The sequence below is a fragment of the Fusarium poae genome, assembly GCF_019609905.1.
Source record: "Fusarium poae strain DAOMC 252244 chromosome Unknown contig_2, whole genome shotgun sequence".
In the NCBI taxonomy this organism is placed as follows: Eukaryota; Fungi; Ascomycota; class Sordariomycetes; order Hypocreales; family Nectriaceae; genus Fusarium; species Fusarium poae.
In genome coordinates, this window is record NW_025408660.1 from 1203735 (window position 1) to 1226512 (window position 22778).

General features: G+C 48.7%; 6 protein-coding genes across 6 annotated transcripts; 3 read left to right on the forward strand and 3 right to left on the reverse strand.

The window, feature by feature from the left end:
* Positions 1–292: 292 nt before the first annotated feature.
* Positions 293–1967, reverse strand: FPOAC1_013588 (uncharacterized protein; the record flags this gene model as incomplete). Its single annotated transcript, XM_044857929.1, has 2 exons — positions 293–320; positions 439–1967. The coding sequence occupies 2 exons, from the start codon at positions 1965–1967 to the stop codon at positions 293–295; spliced, it is 1557 nt and encodes a 518-aa protein (XP_044701311.1).
* Positions 1968–3978: 2011 nt separating this feature from the next.
* On the forward strand, positions 3979–5255 carry FPOAC1_013589 (uncharacterized protein; the record flags this gene model as incomplete). Its single annotated transcript, XM_044857930.1, has 3 exons — positions 3979–4741; positions 4794–4870; positions 4974–5255. 3 exons carry the CDS (start codon positions 3979–3981, stop codon positions 5253–5255), a joined length of 1122 nt encoding a protein of 373 aa, XP_044701312.1.
* Positions 5256–7385: 2130 nt separating this feature from the next.
* Positions 7386–7909, forward strand: FPOAC1_013590 (uncharacterized protein; the record flags this gene model as incomplete). Its single annotated transcript, XM_044857931.1, has 2 exons — positions 7386–7433; positions 7481–7909. The coding sequence occupies 2 exons, from the start codon at positions 7386–7388 to the stop codon at positions 7907–7909; spliced, it is 477 nt and encodes a 158-aa protein (XP_044701313.1).
* A 10-nt stretch (positions 7910–7919) lies between these two features.
* FPOAC1_013591 (uncharacterized protein) lies at positions 7920–10823 on the reverse strand (the record flags this gene model as incomplete). The annotated part of the gene is made up of 5 exons (XM_044857932.1): positions 7920–8329; positions 8403–8602; positions 8655–8820; positions 8869–9515; positions 10744–10823. The coding sequence occupies 5 exons, from the start codon at positions 10821–10823 to the stop codon at positions 7920–7922; spliced, it is 1503 nt and encodes a 500-aa protein (XP_044701314.1).
* A 4251-nt stretch (positions 10824–15074) lies between these two features.
* FPOAC1_013592 (uncharacterized protein) lies at positions 15075–16163 on the forward strand (the record flags this gene model as incomplete). The annotated part of the gene is made up of 1 exon (XM_044857933.1): positions 15075–16163. One exon carries the CDS (start codon positions 15075–15077, stop codon positions 16161–16163), a length of 1089 nt encoding a protein of 362 aa, XP_044701315.1.
* Positions 16164–17325: 1162 nt separating this feature from the next.
* FPOAC1_013593 (uncharacterized protein) lies at positions 17326–19713 on the reverse strand (the record flags this gene model as incomplete). The annotated part of the gene is made up of 2 exons (XM_044857934.1): positions 17326–19523; positions 19569–19713. The coding sequence occupies 2 exons, from the start codon at positions 19711–19713 to the stop codon at positions 17326–17328; spliced, it is 2343 nt and encodes a 780-aa protein (XP_044701316.1).
* Positions 19714–22778: the final 3065 nt, after the last annotated feature.

Genomic DNA, 22778 nt, shown 5'->3' on the forward strand with positions numbered 1-22778 from the left:
TTTGTAATTAATTCATGTCCTAGGAGCTTTACATATTTACAGGAAGATATTATTTAGGACAGAATGTATTTGAACAGAATAATATTTAAAGGGGAGGATAGTAGAACACATGTTTAAAAAGAAAAGAAAAGAAAAATAGAGTAACTAACTAGTTAACTACATATATATTGGATGATGCACTACGTGGCTCAGAAACGTCTTTTCCCTGTTACCTTAGACCTGGCCTTTTTCTTTCCAATTTCCCTTTTATTCCTTTTTCGAAACTCGTCAACTTTTTTCTGGTGATTTTGCGTTAAGAAGACACTATGCTCAGGATGTCGCTCGAGCAAGGTGTTTAGCTTCTGATTATCGTTGTTGACGAGAATCATAAGCCTGTCCGCCTCTGTCTGGTCCCTCATACTATAAACCGTCCTACCTACCACAAAAAGATTGGCATACATGGGCTCCGTAGTATATAGGTGCCTTTTGAGAATGCCAGTCCACTTGGCTTTTTCATGCCTTGGAGTTGAAATGTCAATGTGGTCAAAGGTGAATGGTATGGGCTTGCATTGCATTCGATAAGAGGCCTTTTTCTTATCGATGTGGCGCTGAGTAGCGAGAACCGTGTCATGAAGATTGTACTGGCTGGTGACCTTATTGCAAGCGGAAGCAAGCGAGCGAAGGCTCACGTTGTTCACTCCACCGTCGTCTTCCAACCCCCAGCCAGAATTGATGCCCTCAAAAGTTAGCTCAGTTGATTGGGAGACTTCTCCACATATTGAGCTTCGCAACGCCACAAGGTCTGCGCCTCCGTTTTCAGTTTGTAGTGGATATTCGGGATGGACAAAGCCAAATAGAGACATCAAATGACCAACTTCAGCCTGATCCAGGGCTTTGTTATACTCGTCATCATTTCCCGAGGAGAGAAGACTTCCAAGTTGTGATTCATGATACATGCTGTAGCCACCGAGCTTCCAGCACGGCTCGTCTTCAATACCCTCTTTTATGGAATCTACCATTTTAAAGCTTCCTCCTGCTTTCTGGACAGCAACGTAAGTCCGCACTGGTGCCGAAGTAAGCTTGTATGTCGCCAAGCTCTCTAAATCACCGACAGTTTTCTCGTACCGCAGACGGGGCATACAAAGCGTAATTGGGATCTTGTACAGCCAGCAGAGCCTAATCAAGATCTGCATAGATGCGGAGAAAGACCCCACGATAATAGGGCAATCATTATGACCTGGAATGATCTTGTTGGCTTTCGAGAAGTGGAACACCTCTCGTGCTTGCTCTGGAAGGGTCTTGTAGGCCAGAGGCTCTGGACCGAAAGGCTTTTCCGAGTCCCTTTCTGGCAAAGTTTTAGCAGAGAGCTTGTCAATGAGCTCGAAAGAAACATCGGTGAATGAAGTGCGTAGTGGGTACTCAGCATCATGATATTCTCCCATCCCAGCTGCACGTTGTCCCTTGCTGGTGGCGACAAGGACGTCCCCCAAACGACGATAATAAACAGTCAAACCACATTCCATAGTGCTGAGCACACTGAATGATGCAAGCGTCCGTGCAGAGCCAATAAACATTGTCCAGTCAGGACCTATAGTGTTAATAATGGATTCCATGATTTGGCTATAACGGTTAGAGTTATCAACATAAACATCTTGAACCTTGAAAACTTTGGTCCACGGTTTATCTTGAGCGTGATTGGCGCGATATTCGATAACAAGTGCCTTGAATTCCTCTAGAAGTTTGCTGTCTCTTAAGTACTTGATGACAAGGCGGCGAAGGATCAGGGCCAGGAGGGCGGTCTCGTGACATCTTTCGCCGCCCACCCTCGCGTCCAAAGAGCCCCAACCGTCTTTTATGGCACCATCGATGGTCCATTCACCTGAGACGAGAAGGTTGATGGCATACTCTAAATCACGTTTCTTGAGAGCTTCCCAAGCATCAATGTCTCGGAAGGTATGTCCGTTTCTGGTTTTATTTAAGTGACTCATCGAGGGCGATATATTTGGACAGTGACGTAGGTTTATAAACAGATTCAGTGGCAAAAATTGTTTTCTCCAAGGTTGAAATTTATGCAACCATGCCAAAACATGGATCATCTGATTTCACGCCCGAGAGAGCACTTCCAGAGTCACGACGAACTGCATTGTCCGAGCCTTAAGTATCTCCATTGGACATAGGTCTCTAAATGTGTCATACTGAAAAGCTATGTTAGATAGGGCCCGGCGGCCTATTCTGGCTGAAAGGGTAATGGTCGCCAACGCCTACATACAGCGCTTGCTTTTCGTCCTTATTTCAAGCCCATGCTGTGCCACTTATGGCTGAATTTATGTCCGCATTTCCTAAAGCCCATTCATGGACCTTAGTTTCACACTATCAATGTGAAGTTCGTATCCTCAGGTCCATACAGCGCCTGCTCTTAATTACTCCCTTACTTTCTGTTCTGCTGTAATAAAAGGAAGGTGAAAGGTGTACAGTATTGAGCACTTGCAGCTTCCTCTCCAAAAATAACTGTCGTTTATAAACAAAGCCCCATATATGTAGCCCAAGTATATTTTCACACTGTGTACACTCTTTTCCGGAACAAAAAGGGCAAGTCTTGATGTACTTACCTGATTGATGCAAGCTATGGTACTTATTGTTCATACTGTGGGCCTGTCTCCACTTCCCCAGATTCGCGACCCAGAACTCCAGGCAGCAGCGGTACTTCTAAGTACTTCGTTTTGTCACAGCTCGAAGTCAGACAAGTCAGACCAGCCTATCCGTAGCAATAGATCCCGTTCCGCCTGAAGCGTTCCCCGTTCACCTGTATTCCCGAGACCAGCCCGTGACAAGATTCTAGTAAATTATAAATAAGTGACGAAATTAGTTATGTTATCTGTCTATAAATTCTTAAAAATTCCTATATAACTAGCTAAAACCTCAGAAATCTATTTATACTGTGCTATACACTGTATGATTAGACTTTTCTACAGAAAGAGATCTTTTTAAAAACCTAACAAAGCTATATTTCAATAACACCACGTATATTATCTTATTATGTATTTTTGTTTGATTCTTAGGCATTTTATTTAAAGTAGTGCGATGGTATAAGGTAGGTTATTTTTAGTTATACAGTACAGTGCGGCGCTCGCTTATGGATTACGTTATCTGGTAACAGAAATCACGGTATTGGTGATTTCGTTACTTTGTGGATGCATGATTCTTATTTTGCCGGGTCAACGGGCCAGCCTCAAAAGGTGGCCTGCTGACTCATCCGGCAGGGTCCGGGGTTCTCCCGGACCGGGTGATTAGTTCACCCGGCCGATCGTTTCCTGCATCATTATCTCATTAGAGCCTGCAAGGCTTGGAGTGCCTGTAATTTATGTTTCGTGTCGTCGCTGACCATTTCACTAAATACATCTTTCCTATCATTAGAGAAGAGAATGTCCTTCCCCAGCTTTACGGAATCCAAAAGGATAGTCAACCGTAGGTGAAACTCGCACTCACTTGGTGGTATAATGCTCTGTTCATCTCACAAAGTTAGGGTCTTTAGGGTAGCATGCAGTACAGTAGCCACGAGGCTGACAAATCCGTTAGGTGGAGTGGTATAATATCTAGTAGGGGGAGATGTGCCAAGCTTTCTAAGTGCATATTATCAGGCGATCTACTTGAAATCTAAAACTGTAAAAAGTAATTTCGCAACAATGCAAACTGGGATTTCTCAGCTAACGGCTGGATCGAACCAAAATCGATTTTGGCCTTCTTGTAACATAACCTAAGCCAAAATAAGCGCTAGCCCGAAGGCTGCATCTCAGTGACCAGCCAATCAACGCGTTCCACGTACATATTCTCCTGCCTCTTCCTCCCTTGCCCTCTTCCTTCCTCCCTTCCTTCCTTCCTTCCTTCCTTCCCTTTTTTCTCTCTTCCTTCCTTCCCTTTTTTTCCTTGCTTCCTTCCTTCCCCTCTTTTTCTCTCTTCCTTCCTTTCTTCCTTTCCTCCCCCTACCCCTTCTCTTCTATTATGGACCTCGATGCCGAAATCGATCATGTGGACAGAGTCCGATCAAGTCTGGCAGAAAACCCGACTCTTACTGCATCGCAAGAGAATACCCTTTCAACCATAATCGATCTCATCAAAGAGGATCCTGTACAACGCAAAAAACACTCTGAAGCTACGCGAAGTAGGCGCAAATCTGCTCTTGCATTATTGTCAGCCATTAGCAGCCACCTCGGTGGCGTGGTCCTCTTTCTCTGCAGCACCGCATTGTCCATTACCAAGCTCTACAGGATCAATCAACACCACATTCAATTTATGTCCAAATTAGAAGCCTGGGATAAGCGTGTCAAATTCACCGATGCTGTTGTTAGCCTGGCGCACAAATACTTTACACCCAGTCTACTCTCGCGCCTAAGTATTAACTCGATTGCTATTATCCTGACCTGGTTATTGACCGTCTGCGCTGTTCTAGACTCCGATGAAGCTCGTACTACGCATACAAACCGAAGAGCTCATTCCGCAAGTCGTGTAACTAAGCGGCCTCGAACCGATCCAACTTCAATCGAGCACGTAGCTGTTCCAAGTTATCATGGCGTCCTAGATCTCGCGAAGCACCAACCATTGAGCAAAACAGCGACCGATGATTATAATGATGGCGGCTGTAGAGCCTGTAGTGACAATAGCGATGACACAGAGGGAAGTGAGGACAGTGACGAGAGCGACTCGGGAAAACGACCAGCTGCGGAGGTTTTTGTAGATAACCCCCATACAACGGTCGACAACGATGGTAGCAGCCCAACCTTTACGTGCTGTCAAACCTTTTGGACTAACGCATGTAGTACAACTTTACTCGAATGTCTACGAGTTGCAAGATATGGATGTTATTCGCGTTGTCGCCAACCAACGTGAAGACTTTGTAGCTCGTCTGACTGTACCGCATTTACCCGACGCTACGCCATTCATTACAATCAATTGTCCGCGTACTTTAGCAATCGAATTTTTAACCAGGCGAAAACAAGTCAACTGGTAGAATTCTGTACCCCAAAGATTTTACCGACTCTACAGGCGCCAAAGCACACAACTTCAACCTCTTCGTCAAAGCATACGATCACCATTCCCTTGTTATCCTGTCCGACCATATCCAGATACGTCTTGGTCAAACGTTCCGAGAACCATACCGAGCCGCTCGATTGATCCACATCCACGACCAGGGCAACATAATTATCATTAGGGATTTGTTCGTCGTCAAACTCATGCCACACCGGCGGGGAGCAAGACTGCTTGGTCTAGAGACGTTTTAGTCTATGAGAAAAAGTCGGGTTGGGAGGGTTGCGCTGTACCAATTTGTTGCATTTCTCAACAATCTTATCGTCGGAGGTATTTTTTCTGACGCGGTGCTTTTTCATTACTTGGCAATGTTTGTTCTGATTTAAGGGCTGATAGATAAGCGTGTTATAAGATACTGTACTCTGTATATTGCCAGCTTTCGTTTTATTACAATTAAAGGATCTGAGAAAAGTCTAAACAAAAATGATAAGAGTATTGCGGGAGTGCTATTGACGCACATGTGCATGTGGAGTTGTGGACCACGATTAGGCCTCAACTTGATTGCCTAAGCAGTCCCGCTATTGTGGAAAAGGGTGGGTAGGGAGAGAGGAAGGAAGGGAGAGAGGAAGGAAGGAAGAGAGGAAGGAAGGAAGAGAGGAAGAGAGGAAGGAAGGAAAGAAGAAAGAGAGGAAGGAAGGAAAGAAGAAAGAGAGGAAGGAAGGAAAAAGGTGGGTAGGGAGAGAGGAAGGAAGGAAGGAAAGAAGAAAGAGAGAAAGAGTCTAGTAGCCTTAAACGCATGTAATTGTAACTAAGTGTCTTAAGTCGACGACTTTCAATACTAGTAAGCTTGAAGTATTGGGCCTTGCTTCTTTAGCCTAGTTCTTCTGGCCTTACCCAGCAGATGGAACTTAGCCTTGGGGAACTTCTGGATAATATTCCCAGTAAAGGATCTTCGTTTTGTATGACTATGCAATAAATTGGTCGAGTATAAACTTATTAACTTTGACCTACCTAGCTACGTCACTTTAAAAATATACGGCAAAGGGAAGTATAACTTAACTCAAACTGTCTCTTGGGCTGCGTTAGCCCGTCTGCATAATATGGCCAGCTGTCCGGCTACTATGAACCACCCCTGAAAGAATTAGACTGGCTAGTTTAGTTCTTCAACAGTTGCTGCAGGTCAACGTAACGTGAACGAGCTTGCAACCAACTGCATGCGAATAAGCTGAGATCTTTGAATAATGGGAGACGACAAGGACAGGTTCTTGACGTGTTGAACTCGCAGGGGTTGACCCTTTGAAAGATTACCAGGCCGTGTATCTCTTTATTCCTCGTCCAACTTGCCATGAAGTGGTATAAGAAGCCCTTTTGTCTGTCAGAAAAAGGTTCCTAGTAAGCCTGATTGATTGTAAGGCCTAATGCATATCATATTTGACCATCTCAGTCATTCTAGTTTCGCTCCCGCCTTCATACTATTAGCCATCACTGCCGCCGTATATCCTTATTTCAATTCATATCCATCGAATTTAGGTGAGGAACCAGCAAAGTGCATATAAAGATCATGTTTCTGACTCGTAATTCTTGAACTGAAGCCGAATTTAATCATCAAGTATCAGCCACAGACGTTCTCTAATAATGACAACTTCCAACCCTGACAGCTCGGGTCCGTCAAGAGCATCGCTATCTACCCCCGCGCAAGACGAGAAGACCAATGGTGAAACTGCTCCTATAGATGATTCAGGTACAAACAAAGAGGATATCGAAGACAAGGAACATTCCAGTAACTCTAATCACGACAACGATAGAGCTGAAGGCAGGAACCTAGATGATATTCTTGACGAAGCTGGAAAAGAATTGACTAAGGATATGGGGTTCAAATAAATACATACAATTCTTTTCATGAGATTAGGAAAGCCTCACAACTTGAAGACTTGCGCCTGTATACGCGATCATTTCGGTAATCACTAAGTGCAGTGGTCCGCAACCGTGATTGATTCGTAAGACTGCACGATGACGTGAGTAGAGCTATGTGGGGCTGTCGGTAGAAACCACGTGCAACTGATTAGATAAAATAGAAAAAAGGCAGCTTGACCTCAATTATGATCGTGTCGTGGTTCAATTGCGCAAATACACTTGCGCCAGTTCGAAGGTATCCACAAACATACACCGCCAGCATAGTGTTCACCATATGATATATAGTAGCGGTGCGCTCTCTTCATAAGCAGTACTCACGATGCTTTCATCGCGGTATTGACGCGACGCCATTCACGATGCTTATTTTACGACGGGACGAAACTTTTGCACACCTGGCAGGGCAAGTATCTTGTTGTTATAAGGATCTAGATACACAGAGACCAGGTCTGCTGAAGTTACCTGTCCCGCTTATGTCTCAAAAGGCTTTGACTCTCCTCACTCTATTTTACAAAACATATGTGCGTACAACCGCATTAATTTATTACTCACGCTAATATATATAAAGAATGAGAAAGTAAACGACTGGGCTGGAGAAAGAGGTTTCACCATTGAAAAACCCGTTTTCCTTGGGTCCCAGATACTCTTGCTTCAGTCAGGGGATGTCAGAATTCAGCACGATCGAATTTCAATTGTGATCTTTATTCCAATACCCAAGGCCATAGAAGACAATGAAGAAATTGTGGCTACCGATGAGGCCACGACCACTAAAACCTCCTCCGCAAGGCCACTAGAACCACATTACAGGATCTCGATTCAGTCTCTTGTAACTGGGCCAGTCTTTGCTGAATCTTCTGTCGAGTGCGAAGTGGGCGACGTACTTGTTCTCGAGGGAGGGGAGCAACTATCGTTAAGGGGTGATGATGTGTGTATGCTGTGCACCCTGCATCGTACGAACACGGCTGGCGCTGGGACGAAAGATAACGATCAGATGTAGCGACTTATCATTACTGAAATCCAAGAAAATCGGTGTCATAATCTATCATGTTGGAATTGCATAACACTTCGTCAAGGTCGGTAGGGTAATAGGGGTTAGAGTCTATGCTGGTGCCCACAGCCATGGCATCCGCCATGGCGTTGCTCTGATCAGTGTCTTCGCGAGAACTCGGAGGGGTGAACTCTTGCAGCAAAATCCCGTTGCATGCCAGATTGTCTCTTGGTTGGAAGAGGGTGGTTGTTTCACACTGTCTGAAATCCTGTGGTAAGCCATATCCCGTAGCACCATCGGATCGCGCGTGGCTAGTGCTCGGCCCCTCTGCTGCTGAGTTCGTTCCAAAGTCTCCCTGCCGGCTTTCAACTTGTTGCGTATTGTGATCTTGAATCTCTTCTCCTGATGGTTGTGTCATAACTGGTTGAGCTTATGGTTACCATTAGCAGCTTTGAACTCGACCTGAGTCTCCAGACAACACACTTGACTCGGGAATGCATACCTGTTCTTGTATTATTGATGGTGCAATCGGTGATTAGATTCAAACCGTGTCCCTCATCATAGCGAGTTATAAATTTGTTGGCATTCTGGCGCACCAACAATTTGATTGGCACTCCCCTCCAGTACTTTCCTATCTCCTCACCAGACAGAGACAGCCCTTTCAGATTGGGAAGTCCAAGTGCCGTACAAATATCTGGAAGTCTTGTCACCAGTTAGTTCATTGATAGAGTTGACATTGGTGCAGTAGACCTACTGAAGGCTTTGCTTGTGGTGTTTGAGAAAGACGCCTGGGTGAACGACTGTAAAATCTTCGGCGATTGTAATCGGCTCGCAACGAAGTTTGTCGACAACTAGCTGAGCTATGTGCTGTCTCCGAACCTTGCCGACCTTGGTAATTCCTGAGAAAAGAAACCGTTTTTCTAAACTCATCAGAAACACTGGCTCATGATTGTGACATTGATACTTACTGCAGACTGCACTATAGAGCACTAGAGCCAGCGAATGACGAAATTCGTACAAGCCATTGACCACCAAAGAGAGAAAGCTGACTGCATCGGCATGCCTCTTTTGTGTTTCTTCCTTACTTGGATCTGGGTCGTAGTCAACTGGCTCCTGCCTTGTTATCAAAAATAGACGGCAGTACGAGGATAACAGGCGGTCCAGATAGACAACATCCACCGCCATTTGTTCCACCTTGTCTGAATGATTCCACAGATTCATTCGAAGTTGGTTAATACTTTCGGTCCCTGTCAAAAGTTCATCGGATACAGTCTGAGGTGTATCGTACGACTTCTTGTAGCCATGAACATTAACTTCCTTTTGGACTGCCTTAATTCCATCGATGAGCCTTTTTACAATACCCGCCGCAGTCGTTTCATCCTGCAGCTTGTTACCCGTATCAATGATACCGCCTTGCTGAACATTGCCCTTCTGTCTATGAGTTGCGGTAATACCATCCAGAGTGAGTGTGGTATCTTCTTCTCGTGGCCTCTTTGTAGGCCGCTTCCTGCTTGAAGGCGGGACTTCAAGCTCGGCTTGAGTGATTGAGCACTGGACATCACGTATACTCTCCTCGCAGGATGTAAGCGGAGCGTCCTTTGAAGCAGAGAAGGAGCTAGTAGTGTTAGCTTCTGAGATCAAAGTTCTTGAGAAACTAACAACTGTCCACTAAGCCAGGTTCCAGGCTGAAGTCTTGAAGAAAGCGTCTCGTCGACCAGAGTTCGGGCCCGTTCTGCCGTCACCTTGTCACAGCACGATACAGCGACAGCATCGCATACTTGAAAAGTTTGAGGCACACCTGAGAGGGACCGTTGGAAAAAGAATAACTTAGCTGAACTAAGGGAGCTTCTTGGCGCAACGGAACACATATCGTGCAACAGATTAGCCTTAGAGGATCGAATCGTTTGCGCTGTGCCGATCGGATTCGTCGAAGAGGTGTACAAGAGTTTGCCGATTGCCTTGATCAACGACTTGCCGTTCGAGACAGTCTCACGCGCTCTGAATGTGATGTATAAAGATCACCCTATAAGCGATTACAATTATGGAACTAACACAAGATAGTGATAATATGGAACTTTGTACGCATAAACCAGAGAATAAGTTCCGAGTGCTTCTCTGGCAATGTGCAGTCTCGCAAGAGGATAGCGATTCGTTTCGCAATTGGATGGCCTCTGAAGAGGGCAAGCGTCACTATCTCAAAGCCAAAGACAGTTTAGGCCAACTTCTCACTGGAGAAGAATTTGAGTTGTCTTTAACGACTTTGCGATGCTACGAAATGGTTCTTGGTGACGACGGTTGGTGGGGAGATGGAGATAACGACGACTCAAGGCCTGTGGACGAGACATGGCCTGAGGACGAGGACGAGGACGAGGCATGGATCGCTTCATTCACAGCGCACCAGGGTGGATCCGTACAACGACCTCGGCCGAACTTATGGCAAATAGTGTGCTCTTCTTTCAAGCTCGCCTATAGCAAAATCCATCCCTCGACTGCTCTCTGCTGGTTGGATACAGTCCTGGATGAAACGTCTTCCTCAGATGGGTTGGTCCAGACATTCTGGGAACGCCGTATGAAAGAAATTAATTCGGCCCTACTGCAAGAGGCCCCTTATGATACGCTGAGAAGTCAAGCGATGCAGCGCCAAGCCTCACAGAGAGGGTATTGGTAGCTTGACAGAGGCTAGATCTTCCCTTTTTTCGTTCCCTTTGTACTTTATCCGCACCTTCTTTTGATTTGGCCTTTTTGTATCTTATATAGACATTTCCTTGTAGCTCTAGGCTTACGCTATGATATGGATTGTTGTTCCTCATAAGTGTAATCATCATCAGTCTCGTGATACTCACAGTAACTCTCGTATCTTGGCCACTACTTTGACACTGGATAGCGGGGTTGCGGCCAGGTTGGCGACATTGCTGGCAGGCATATGTGGAAAGGATCAAGACTCGTGATAAATACCAGGGCAACCCCAGTGCTGGATCGAATTGCTTCTGTCTCCAGTCCATATCTGCTACTCCTTGTTAACCATGGCGTTGTCTTCGAAATCCTCTCGCGCAGTACAGACTTGACGTTGCCTTCGATGTCAGTAGATGGCTATATGAACATCCGTCAGTCAGGCTGTGATTCTTGACTAGCCGACATTACAAAATTTCAATATAACTACCAGAGCGATAAAGTCCGTCGGTGCAATACTTCATGCAAGAAATGACATGATACCCTGTGAGTCGATTGCGCTACTGCTGTTGCCTCATACGCAGGCTGGCGAATCTATCTACCGATGTAGATGAAATGTAGATGTAGATAGATGTAGATCTACATCTATCTATCTACCAGAGGGCATGTGGGTCATCTATCTATCTACCTGGAGGCCCGGTAGATAGACGAAATGTAGATAGATGCCAAGACGGCTGGTGAAAATTGGGTAAGGTAGCTGTACTTTCTCGGTACTGATGGCATCCTCCTACTCCGAAGTATTGATACCTCTGACGATCCCTTCCCCAACCGTCCTCCCATTTCCCGATTTCCCCACGCCCTCCCCCTTTTTCGATTGGGTCTTGGTTTGGCAGATTCTCATTGCCCTTGATGCCACCCAGAACATTGCCCAAATGGCATCTCAAAGCGATTTATTTAGTTACGCAACTGATGCTAACATATCGGAAATATCCTATCCAGGAGATCCAACCTTGCCGATGCACGATTCCTCGTCTCGCAGCAGCCGTTCAATCATCAAAGACTGGGATGCAGTATCGCAGGCTGTCCGCAGCCATTGGGTCCTCTCAGCTCGAACTGGACAAGCTACCGGCTGGTTTTGGGCTCACGGCTATGACGTTCAAGCTAGGTCCAAAGGCAATGAGTCTGGCCCCCATACGTGGCTCTGTTGTCACTGTGTCCAGCATGGCGTTCCCCGGCCAAAGGCTTACGTCTCGTCCAATACTCGGAACATTGAAGGTCATCTCAGCAAGGCCCACAATATTTTTCATCCAGATCCATCAAAAGCAACACGATATATGCAGGAGCGCCCCCCTAATCAACTAACCCTTCATGATTTGGCAGCCAAGAAACGGAAGAGGGACGACTTTCACGACGAGTTGGTTACTCGATTTGACAAGACCACGTTCCAGCGCCACATTGTCCAGTGGATCACCGATGCAAATCTGTCATTTCGCGTACCGGAGCATAAAGGCCTCCAAAAGGTCTTTCAGTACCTGAACCCCTTGGTTCACGAGACTTCCGCCAATCTAACCCACGAAACGGTTCGAGTTAGGATCATCGACGAGTTCAACACATACAAATCGCGCGTCATCCACGCACTGTCACGAAGCCCAAGCCAGGTTCATATTGCATTTGATGGCTGGACGTCCCGGAACAGACATTCATTCTTCTCCATAAATGCCTTCTTCCTCGATGAAGATACATTCCAGCCACGGAAGATCGTCCTTGGCCTCCCAAACGTCGCCATAGCGCACACGGGAGAAAATATCTCAGCCGCTATTATGGAGGTGTTGGATGACTTCGGGTTGATTGCAAGCAACAAGGTTGGATGCATTATTCTCGATAACGCCGCAAGCAATGAAGGAGCAGTCGAAGCGATAGGCCACAAGCTTCAGTGGCAGAATCCGGCCAGCAGAAGGATTCGGTGTTTCGGGCATATTCTTCATCTTGTCGCCAAAGCGCTCCTCTTCATTAAAGACAGCAATACACTCGAGGACCTTGATGCGGACGATTTTACAGAGTGGACAAAAAGAGGTCCAGTAGGTAAACTCCACAACCTTGTCGTCTGGGTCAATCGGTCGAATAAGGCGACAGCAATTCTGCGGAAAATACAAGATGAGGACCCTGACAAGTCCTATCCAGGCACTCTTGATGTCGTGCTTGACAACGGCACACGCTGGCTGTCTCAATATTATATGATCGAGCGAGCAATTAAGCTCCGACGCTATCTGGAGGAGCTCATTGACATTGCGATTCAATCAAGCAGGAAATTTCAACGGCCCAGATCTACCCGTACCCAGCCGCCAAGCCAACTCCCTCGATGTCTTGAGGAAGCAAATCTACTGAGTGACGCAGACTGGGATGCCCTCAGTTGGTTCAGAGATATTCTTAGAATGTTCGATTCTTGCCTTTTGCGGCTTGAAGGGGACTGTCAGCTCCGAGTCCGTAAGGGAGGCGTTGAAGCTCAATATGGAATTATTTGGCAGGTTGCTGTCGCATATGAATTCCTCCTTTCAACGCTGGAGAAAGCAAAGACTGAGGCAACACATCGGGTGGAACCTAGCTACTATTCCTCGTGCGTCAATTCGGCCTGGGCCAAGCTCAACAAGTACTACACCAAGCTTGATGAGACGCCAATATACTATGCAGCCACGGTTCTCCACCCCGGTATACAGTGGTCGTTCTTGACAAAAGCCTACGGTGAGAAGGAGGAATGGCTTTTCGCGGCACGCCAGCTCATCCAAAAGCTCTGGGAAGAGGAGTATCGCGACCTTCCCGCTCAGTGGGAAATCTCGAGCAGTAACCTTCCTGCCGCGGTGAGGGCGCGCGAGTACAATCCATTTGATTCCTTCCAAGACGAATTAATATCATCCACCCGCCACGGCCATGACGAAGCTACAGGCGAACTGGAGAGGTGGTTGTCTACAAAGCAAGACATATACACAACATACCACAATCCTCTGGAATACTGGTCTGCAAAGAGATTTGAGTATCCGCGAGTGGCGAAAATGGCGATTGACATCGTCTCGGTCCCAGCAATGGCTTCTGAGTGTGAGAGGACCTTTTCTTCCGCTGGTAGTATGGTTTCGCCCAAGAGGTCGCGCTTAGATGCAAGCACAATTGCCGTTACTCAGACGGTAAGGTCGTGGTTACGGGCTGGGCTACTAGAAGGGTATGAAGGTTTACTGAAGGAGGTGGGCGACGACACGGCCGAGGATTAGCCGACCGTCTATCTACCGAATCTATCTACATCTACATGTAGCCTACATCTATCTATCTACATTGCAAATTATGACTAAGCATCTACATCTATCTACATGAGGTGCCGGTAGATAGATGTAGATAGATTCGCCAGCCTGGGCCTCGCAATGGTGTAGAAGATACCTACTTGGTCAATGGCAAGGACTTTATATCTGGAGCTCTGCCGAAACTGAAGCCCAGTTGCAGGTTATCCTTCGCGCGCTAGACTTGATGTTCGACAGGGCAAGAACTACGCTTGATCGCACGCCATATATCTCACGCTGTTGGCTAGATACACGGGCTCCGAAAAGCCATCGTGCGTGTGCTAGATGACTTGGAAAGTTCAAGCGAGTTTTCAAATCCACAGCTCCTACACTGTAGACTCGCCCACTTGTCTTTGGGAGGACCCCGGATTCCTTGGTGGTCATGGAATGACTGGACCTACAATCAGCGCCGAAGTTTTGCATTACAAGATCGAACGTACGCGGCGGATTCGATAGCTCATCTACGGCTTGTTCGGGCTGAGAAAGCCAAGTCATCTAGCTCAAACCCCACACCCTCTCCACAACAGAAAGTCTAAATGATTGCAAATGACTACCGATGGTATTCAAGCGATGCAGAAGCCATCGAAAGCAGGATGTGCTTTCTTGAGTGCGGGTGGGCAGTGATGATTGCGCTGAAGAGAGAATGCAATGCCTAACTCGACTACCCTAGAGCCGGACAGGCACGGGCCACGACCTAGCCGAGATTGGCCATGATCGGATTAACCTGACGCCGAGCTCCGTCTCCTCACATCGTCCCATTAACTCGTTTCGACTCCACAACCTTTGGTGATTTCTCCTCTCCAACTCGACACAATGTCAACTCTACTTCTCCACCCACCACCACCGTTCCGCAAACACCCTCCCTCTCTTACTCTCGACGTCCCGCTTCCTGAATGAAGCCCGTTCATCGCGCTACACCCGCATAAAATTCCGGCTTATACCCACGCGAACGAGAACGAGCGCGCCTCCTTTCGTGGAATAACCGGGGCGTGTAGAAGGGGCCTGCTCGGATTCACAGTTCACCTGGAGTCCGGGGCGACCTTACAGTTCACCTGGAGGTCGCGGGTCGCCTGGCAGCGAGGCCGGCTTCTTTTGGATCTGCGGCGTGCGTCGAAGTCTTTGTCGGGACTCTGCGGGTAAGTCGAGCCTTTTGTTATGCTAAATTCAATCGGTAGCGAGTTATGGCGATGAGTACCATCGATCTCGAGGGCGTGACGGCTGTTATCGAGTATGAATATGAAGGCGCGACGCGATTTTTGACCAAGCCTGATCCAGAAAATGTCCCGATCCGATTCTCATTGCATGTTGAAGCGGCTTGCGCCCTCTTCGACATGTTGATTCCCATTAGATACAAGGACAAGACCAGCTCCAAGACCATGAACATCCGTATCAGCCCTTTATCCATTACCTCCCTCGAACATTCCACGAGAACAGATCTTCCTGATGCCGTGAAGCCGATACTCCCCACCGCGACGTGTCTTGAATTGCAACTTGCCGAGTCTATTGCCATCCTCGTACCCAGCTTCATCAAGGAGCCGGTCGCGGCAGCCAGGTCACGGTCAGGCAAGATCCTCGACTCTTTGTATGAACTGTCGCACGTGACGAATCTACGAATTTACATCCCAGACACAGCTTTGTCTCTCGACCAGCTGGACTCCACCAGCACTGCAATCGCACAGCGGCAGCTACAACCATTCTCCGACGCAGACCACGACATTTCCCGAATGTTCAGCGGCAGCGGCGCCAAGATCACGACCCTCCCTCCCCCCTTGCTGCCCTCTTACGACAAAGTCGCGACTGTCCAATCAAGTGCTCCCTTGTATACCGTATCCGCGACCTTTGATCCGCCCGATACTCGCTCACGCAAGCGTAAACAAAGCCAAGAAGTCCTCGCCGACGCCAATGCAATCTGGAACAAGTTGCAGAAACTTGAGGCCATGATCAATCACCGTCCAGCACGGGATATCCAGGCTTGTGACCAGTCTCTGCTTGTTCAAGAGTTGCGCGCCGAGGTCGCTGACCTGCGAAAACAGCTCACGTCCTGTCAGAAGAAATGTGCCGACTTGGAGATTGAAGTCGCGGGTTTGCGAGAGGCGCAAGCCAATGTGGATGATGGTGAGGGTGTGGAATTGGCTGAGATGCGAGAAGATATCAAGACCCTGGAAAACAGGATAGACTACGTCGAGCGTGGGAAGGATGATGAAGAGCTCGGCAATAAGATCAAAGTGGACATCTTCGAGGAGCTGGCAGCGAGGATAATGGGTGGCTGAGATTGGTTACGGTATGTTGTTGACACGGAAGATCAAAGGACTCAGCTGACGGACAGACAATGTCATTGCGAGCGAGATACCGAGCAACGAGCCAGACGACGGCGAGTACCATACACCTTGTCAATCCGCGTGGCATCAGACGGCCCTTGTCCCTACCGGGTCTTGTTCAGCGTCGCATCGCCCGCGCGACCTGTCCATTGCAAGCCGCTGCCACCGCACACACAACCACCCATCGAGAATACATGAGCTTGTTGCATAGACACGTCATTGTACGTCCCTGGTTCAATACCACTTGTTGATCGTGCCCGAGTTGCTGTCGACACGAAAGGACTTTTTGTTCTTAGGCTAATGGATGAAGGATAGTAGGGTATTATATACAAGGTCTACGAGGGAGGAAAAGGTACGAGTCGTCTTTAATGATATACCATGAGAGCTACCTGTCTCCGAGTCCTCTGGATGGCGCCGTATGTCGAGTGTTGATACGCACCGTGGCTTGACGGAATGCCGTGTAGGCTAGGCTGCGGCAATACCGCATGAATGGCCTCACCTGTCCATCATCCGAGATCATCTGTTAGTCCTTGCTCAAGTCCAAACGATGTACAGCACCCTCACCCCATCGAAAGGTCAGCCGATATGCCAACTGCGGGACTCGCCTGGCGGTGCCAGGATGCCATCACATACCTGACTGCTACAGACGTCACTGAGGGTGGTGAGCTGACCGTAGCAGAGTCTTGCGGCAAAACTGGCAGGAGGATGAGCACGCCTAGATAGGATGGCCTCGGAACGGCATGCCAGGTATGCCAGGCACAGGAGGCATAACAGGCAGGGTGGGCATGCCGGACGTTGAAGACGTAGCGTAGATATCAAATTGCGAGACCACTTCGAGGCCATCTGTACGCCTACTCTTCTATTCCTAATTGTCGTGTACCCTTAATTGTCGCGTACCCTTCCTCCGTAGAAGATATTTAACTTTGAGCAAATTGAAACCTATTCATATGAAACGTCACGTTGTTGCCATTTTTGGTAATTTTTTAGTACGACGTTGAAAAGTTGCATTTTGTATGGGGAGGAAATATTTTGGGTGTACGAGCGGTGGGTACGTACCGGGGCGGGGGTAGGTACTGCATGGTACAAACAATTGCCAGCGCTATTCTACCTAACGCTAACTAGTACTATAAGCTTCCCAATCTTTCCGGAGAATCTCTCTTAATCGAGTATAGAGCTTGTCATCTTCTCGTTCCCAAGGCTTATCCCGAGGGAAAACAATCTTCCGTAGTCCATTCAATAATGAGATAAGTGGATTGTAATAGGTTGTGAAATTATTCGTGATGGTGGCCACAAAAATCGACTCCTTTGTCACAGTTCCCAACTTGAGTTTTGCTAACTCCTCCATATCTGCGTAGTTCCATTTATCAAACTGTGGAACAGCCCTGCTCTTGTCTGGTCCGTCATAGTGGATGCATATCCAGAATAGCACCCAGAAGAATGACTCAAGATCGTGCATAAAAGAATGTTGCTCACCTAGGAGCGCCCCAATTGCCATGAATGCCCGTGTTCCAGTCTTCCCCTTTGCTCCTGACGCAGCCTCTCGCGGCTCTGTGATAGCCAGGTCAAGGTCAATCAAGAAGGAAGGCCAGGAGGGGTTATCATCGTCCTCGTTGATCATGAGATTGTTGATCGAGATGTCTCTATGAAGCAAGCCTGCCTTGTGCAAAGACTCGTGTCCCTCGATGCAGCGCTCGAATGCAGCAAGTAGAGCCGACCGAGAGCTCGCCTTGTAGATAGGCATCCCATAGTCTCGGAGAATGACACGTCGATGTACACGATTTGGTAGTGAACTGGCGACCTTCGCTGAAGACACAGAACAGGACCGCTTGCTAGAAGGAAGAGGAGCACTGATTTGGCTAGATGACCGCTTTCTGCTGGCACCGGCTCTGCCGCGATCGTCTCTCGGTGCGCCAGACGCGACATTGCTCCGCCGGGTTGGTCGTTCCGGACGGTAGTTCGCAGCTTGCGTAATATCCAGCCCTCTCCGAACATTATTCCGGATGTCATCATCTGCCCCGTCAATCTGTACCGTCTCGTGGTGATAGTACCGGGCTACGTTAACGACACCCTTGTCAGTCGCCTCACGTAGTAGTTCGCCTTCTTCATCTCGTTCCGGATATTGCCACGAATCCTTAATGACAAGCAGCATCTCCGGCCGTCCTTCGGGATGGGCTTTCCAACATGTCGTCGCTCGACCAGCTATGCAAGGCGCCCGCTGCATCACCTCGTCGATGATGATCCGCTCGGTCGAACCATTCCGATCGACCTCGATGAATCGCTCCCCGTTTGCCGTCATGATTGTCGGGTCGAACCCTAGCTGCTCCTCGTTCATCCAGAGAAAGCCAAGGATCGTGGACACAAACTGACGCCCATCTTTGTTAATGTCGAACTGCTCCGATGCGATGCCCCCGAGCCGGTCAAATACCCATACCCTCATGAGGGACCCGCAGATGGTAAAGCCCAAGACGAAGCGACGGTCGTTCTGCGCAGCCAGCACCTCCCTCGCGTACCTCCCCAGATCAAGCCACGCCATCGAGGCCTTGTCGGCGGACGGGTTGCTCTTCAGCTCTCCAGGCACCAAGATCTGCGACCAGTGGCACCGCGAGTCTTTCCCAGCACTTGTATCCTTGACAAAACCGACGTCCAACTTGCGCTCTCCTGTAGAACCTTGTATTGGCTTATTGGGCTGGGCAAGAGGCCGTCGTCGATGTTGATGCGTCGAGATTGACCCGTGACTGTCTACGAATTCTGTTAGCTTGTCGCTGAAGTCGGCAAACCAGCTCAGCACGTCGTCCTGTTTCGCGTCCTCAGGCCATCCCTTCCAACCGTCCTCAAAGAGTGGATCGCTGGCTTCGACGCACTGATCAAAGAACGCCTGCGAGGCTGCGTCAAGGCCGGCCACACCTCCAAAGTATGCGTCATGAAAGCGACGGAGCCCGACATACATAGACCCAAGTTCCTCTTTTAGCACGTCGTCCACGTATTTGCGGTGCTCGGACGAGTTTGCGAAGCTGCTCGTATTGCGCAGCCATGGGGTCTGTTGGAGGGACGAGGCTATCTGTCGGGGAGGCGGGGTGGATTCGGCAACGGCGACGTAGACTTGGTCCCAGATTAGGGTATCAGGTTCGCTAGCGAGGGCGGCTTTCAGGAGAGGTTTGACACGGTCGTAGTCGAAGTCGTCGGAGGCGGCAGCAGAAATGAGTCTGAGGAGATCGCTTCGGAGGGTGCCGTGGCCTGTCTTTGACCTTAGGAGGCGAACGGCGGGGAGGCTTCGTAGGGCGGAGAGAAGATCGAGAACGAGATTTTGGATATCTGTTTGTTGGTCAGAATAGCACATTGCAGAAAGGCTTGCTATACCTTCTTGGTCAAGCTGATCCAACGCGTCTGGTGGGCACAAGGTGCTCTCGGCTTCACATATCGAATTGAACGAAGCACGGAAGGCGTTGAGACCTTTCCCGATGGGATTTTCCTTGATCACTTTCGACCGCGGTTGATCTGCCATGGGATTGTTCTCAAAACTGGAGATGGAAAGGACTAACAGATGTCGCGTTTAGTAGTATTTGGCGTATTTGGTTCGGCGCCAATTCGCGTCCAGTACCAGTCATCATGCTGAACGGCCGTCGGGAAGGCTTTAATCCGATATCCTTAGTCATCATGAAAAACACCTGGTCGGCCCAAGGACCGCCCGGGAGGATACGCCTCATAGGGCCCACAACATTAAGTCTCGTTAGTTACATTCTTTTCCGACTTCTAGCCCTATAACCCTCAAACATCACAATCCCTACTCCTCGCCACATTTCCCAGCCTCGCTTGTCCCTGCGACAGGCCTGCTTGAAGGCCAAATTCTCCAAGTGTTCAGCGTCCCATCTTCAGCGGCTGAAGCCTGGTCTGTCTACCAGAGGCTGTACTATATTAGTTCTTGCTGCATTATATCGTTTGGTTTGTTAGTATATCTTGTATGTTATCATGTCCGTGTAGCATCCAAACGCCCCGTGCTTTTTGCAAACTTGATCGCTGCTCGCACTGCTGCCAGGTTCGGCCTCCACTTATGCCCGTCTTCCGCCGTCTTGCCTCCCAGGAAAAATGATAGATTACCCATCATTTCCCCGTCGACATTTCGCATGTGTTCTCGTTGCTCATCCCACCGTGGACATCGGAAGAGGAAATGGTCCACCGTTTCTTCTTCCTGGCCGCAATCGCACGTATCTGTCTCTGCTGCGCCTATCCTGTGCAGATACCTGTTGACCCGTGCCATCCCCGTTCGTAGTTGCACCAGGATGTCGGATTCGCGTCTCTTCAGGGCGTCATATAGTGTGCGCGTGTGCTTGCCGGGCAGCGCCTTATCGAGCTGCTTCGAATAGCTGCCTACGCTCTCGGGTAGCACCATGTGCTGCCGACGTTGTGCTAGTAGTACTCTCAGTCGGGTCGATCGGGCCTGGTACAGCGGTTTCGTTGCTCTGCATCCGCTATCTGTGGCTTTTCGCGCTTCGGTCTTTGCTTTTGCTCCCAGTGTGAAAGAGTCATTCGTGGGCGATACCCAACGCATCGTGATGGTGTTTCCACCCTTTCCAACTCATTCGGCATGTTTGTAGATCTCCCGGATGGTGCCTTGTCCTGACTGTTGCCGAGGTTTCATAATCGCTTGTAGCGCCGATCGGTTTCTTGTTGCAATGATCACCTCTCGGTGTCGGAGCCCATCGGGCATCAGTGTGTCCAACAACCAAGTAAAGCAAAATTTGGACCCTTTTTTTTACTTGGTTGACAGAACCCCTTGCTTGACTTGGTTTACTCGGCAACAGCGGCTTGATTTACTTGGTTGGTTGACATTACTCGACTATTTTTCATGCCCTGTATAGCTACGGTGGTAGATCTAGGCTAATATTCCGCTTCGAAGCAAGTGCTTCTGGCATTAAATCGCTGCTACCGTGTCCGAACTGAGCCGGTTCCGTTCATCCGTAATGACCTTCTTTGTCTGTGAGAAGACGCGCTCACATTCAGCGCTCATTGCTGGGCAACTGAACAAGTCAAACGCCATCTTCGACAGGATAGGATAGTCAGATGCATGGCGAACCCACCACTCCAGAGGATCCTCAACATCCAGATCAGCCTTGTTAGTCCTCGCCATAAACTCATCCAGCTCAGACGTCAACTTTACCCGCTTCTTTCCTCGTGTAGCTGACATCGCAGTGACAGCAAGCCTCTGCCGACGCTTACGAGCTTGCTGAAGTGGATCAAGAGCGATACTACTGTTGTCAGCAATTGCTTCCTCCTCCAGCTCCTCCGGCTCCTCCTCTTGTCCTACTCCGTCCATTCGGTCCGCTTCCGCAGCTGCTGCCTCGTATTGTGCAAAAACCTCCTGTACCACTATCTTTGCGCCGCTGATCCATTGCCTGTTGTGACTCCATTCAAGCTCGAAATAGGTAAATTTGTTAGCCGGATGTAGGGCAACTGCACACCGGTATGCAGGGGTGGCATCAGTGAGGCCAAAATATTCCTCAAGCTTGATACGAGCGGCATCAATAGCATGGGAATAGTATGTTGACACCACGTCAGGGTGATCATCTGCGAACTTCCCAGCCTCTTGGAGCTTCTTGAAGAGCACATCCAGCGACTCGAGAGTCTCGTGAAGTGAGCCATGTGATCCTTCCGAGCCAGATTTGTTAGCCCGGCCCTCCATGCATTTTGTTAGATCCTTGAAAGGTTTGAGGATATTGAGGAAGTGATCGAGATCAACCCAATCCTGCGGAGTTGGGATATCTTGTGAGATATCGTATCCTTCGGCGACGATGCGGCGATAGTTGAGAAAGAAGAGATCAATGGCGTGGCGGAGTTTCAGAGCTCTCTCAATCATGGAATATACAGAGTTCCAGCGGATACCACCATCGACCAGGACCCTGGTGTAGAGGTGTTCGATACTGCCTTCGTCATAAGCCCGCAGGATGTACTGTTTCAGCCGCTCCCGTCTCTGGTCGCTTCTGTTGATCCACACGCAGAAGTTATGGAGCTTGCCAATACAGCTTTGCTTCCTCCATATCTCAAACCGCTCGTCATCGGATGCAGCGCGCAGCTGTTTCTCCAGCTTGCTAACGCCCTTGCCAAAGAGAAGAGCTTTGACGATGATGTTCAGCATATGGCCGACGCACCGAAGGCGGCTTTCGCGGTTGATTGTCGGGTACTGCTCTGCTAGCTCTTGGATGCATACATCGTTGCTTGCAGCGTTGTCCATCATGAAGAAGCCAATGATTGGCGAGACGTCGTAAAGTCGATGACGGTCGACAACACTTTGGCAATGTTCTCACCGGAATGAGGACCCTTTAGAGGTGGGAGGTCTAGAAGAGCTGTTTGTAACTTGTGGCGCTCATCCGGGAAGTGAGCGACAACGGCAAGATAGTTTGTCCTTCTTCAGATGTCCATGCATCCATCGATACATGGACCTTGCTTTTGGCGGATTGCAGCTTTGTCCTTAGCCAAACGCGTCTCCCACCATCGCCAAGCCACTTCTCTTTGACCCAACTGCCAAGAGTAAATGGGCTTCTGGGAAGGATCTTATCGATATCCTCCAGATAA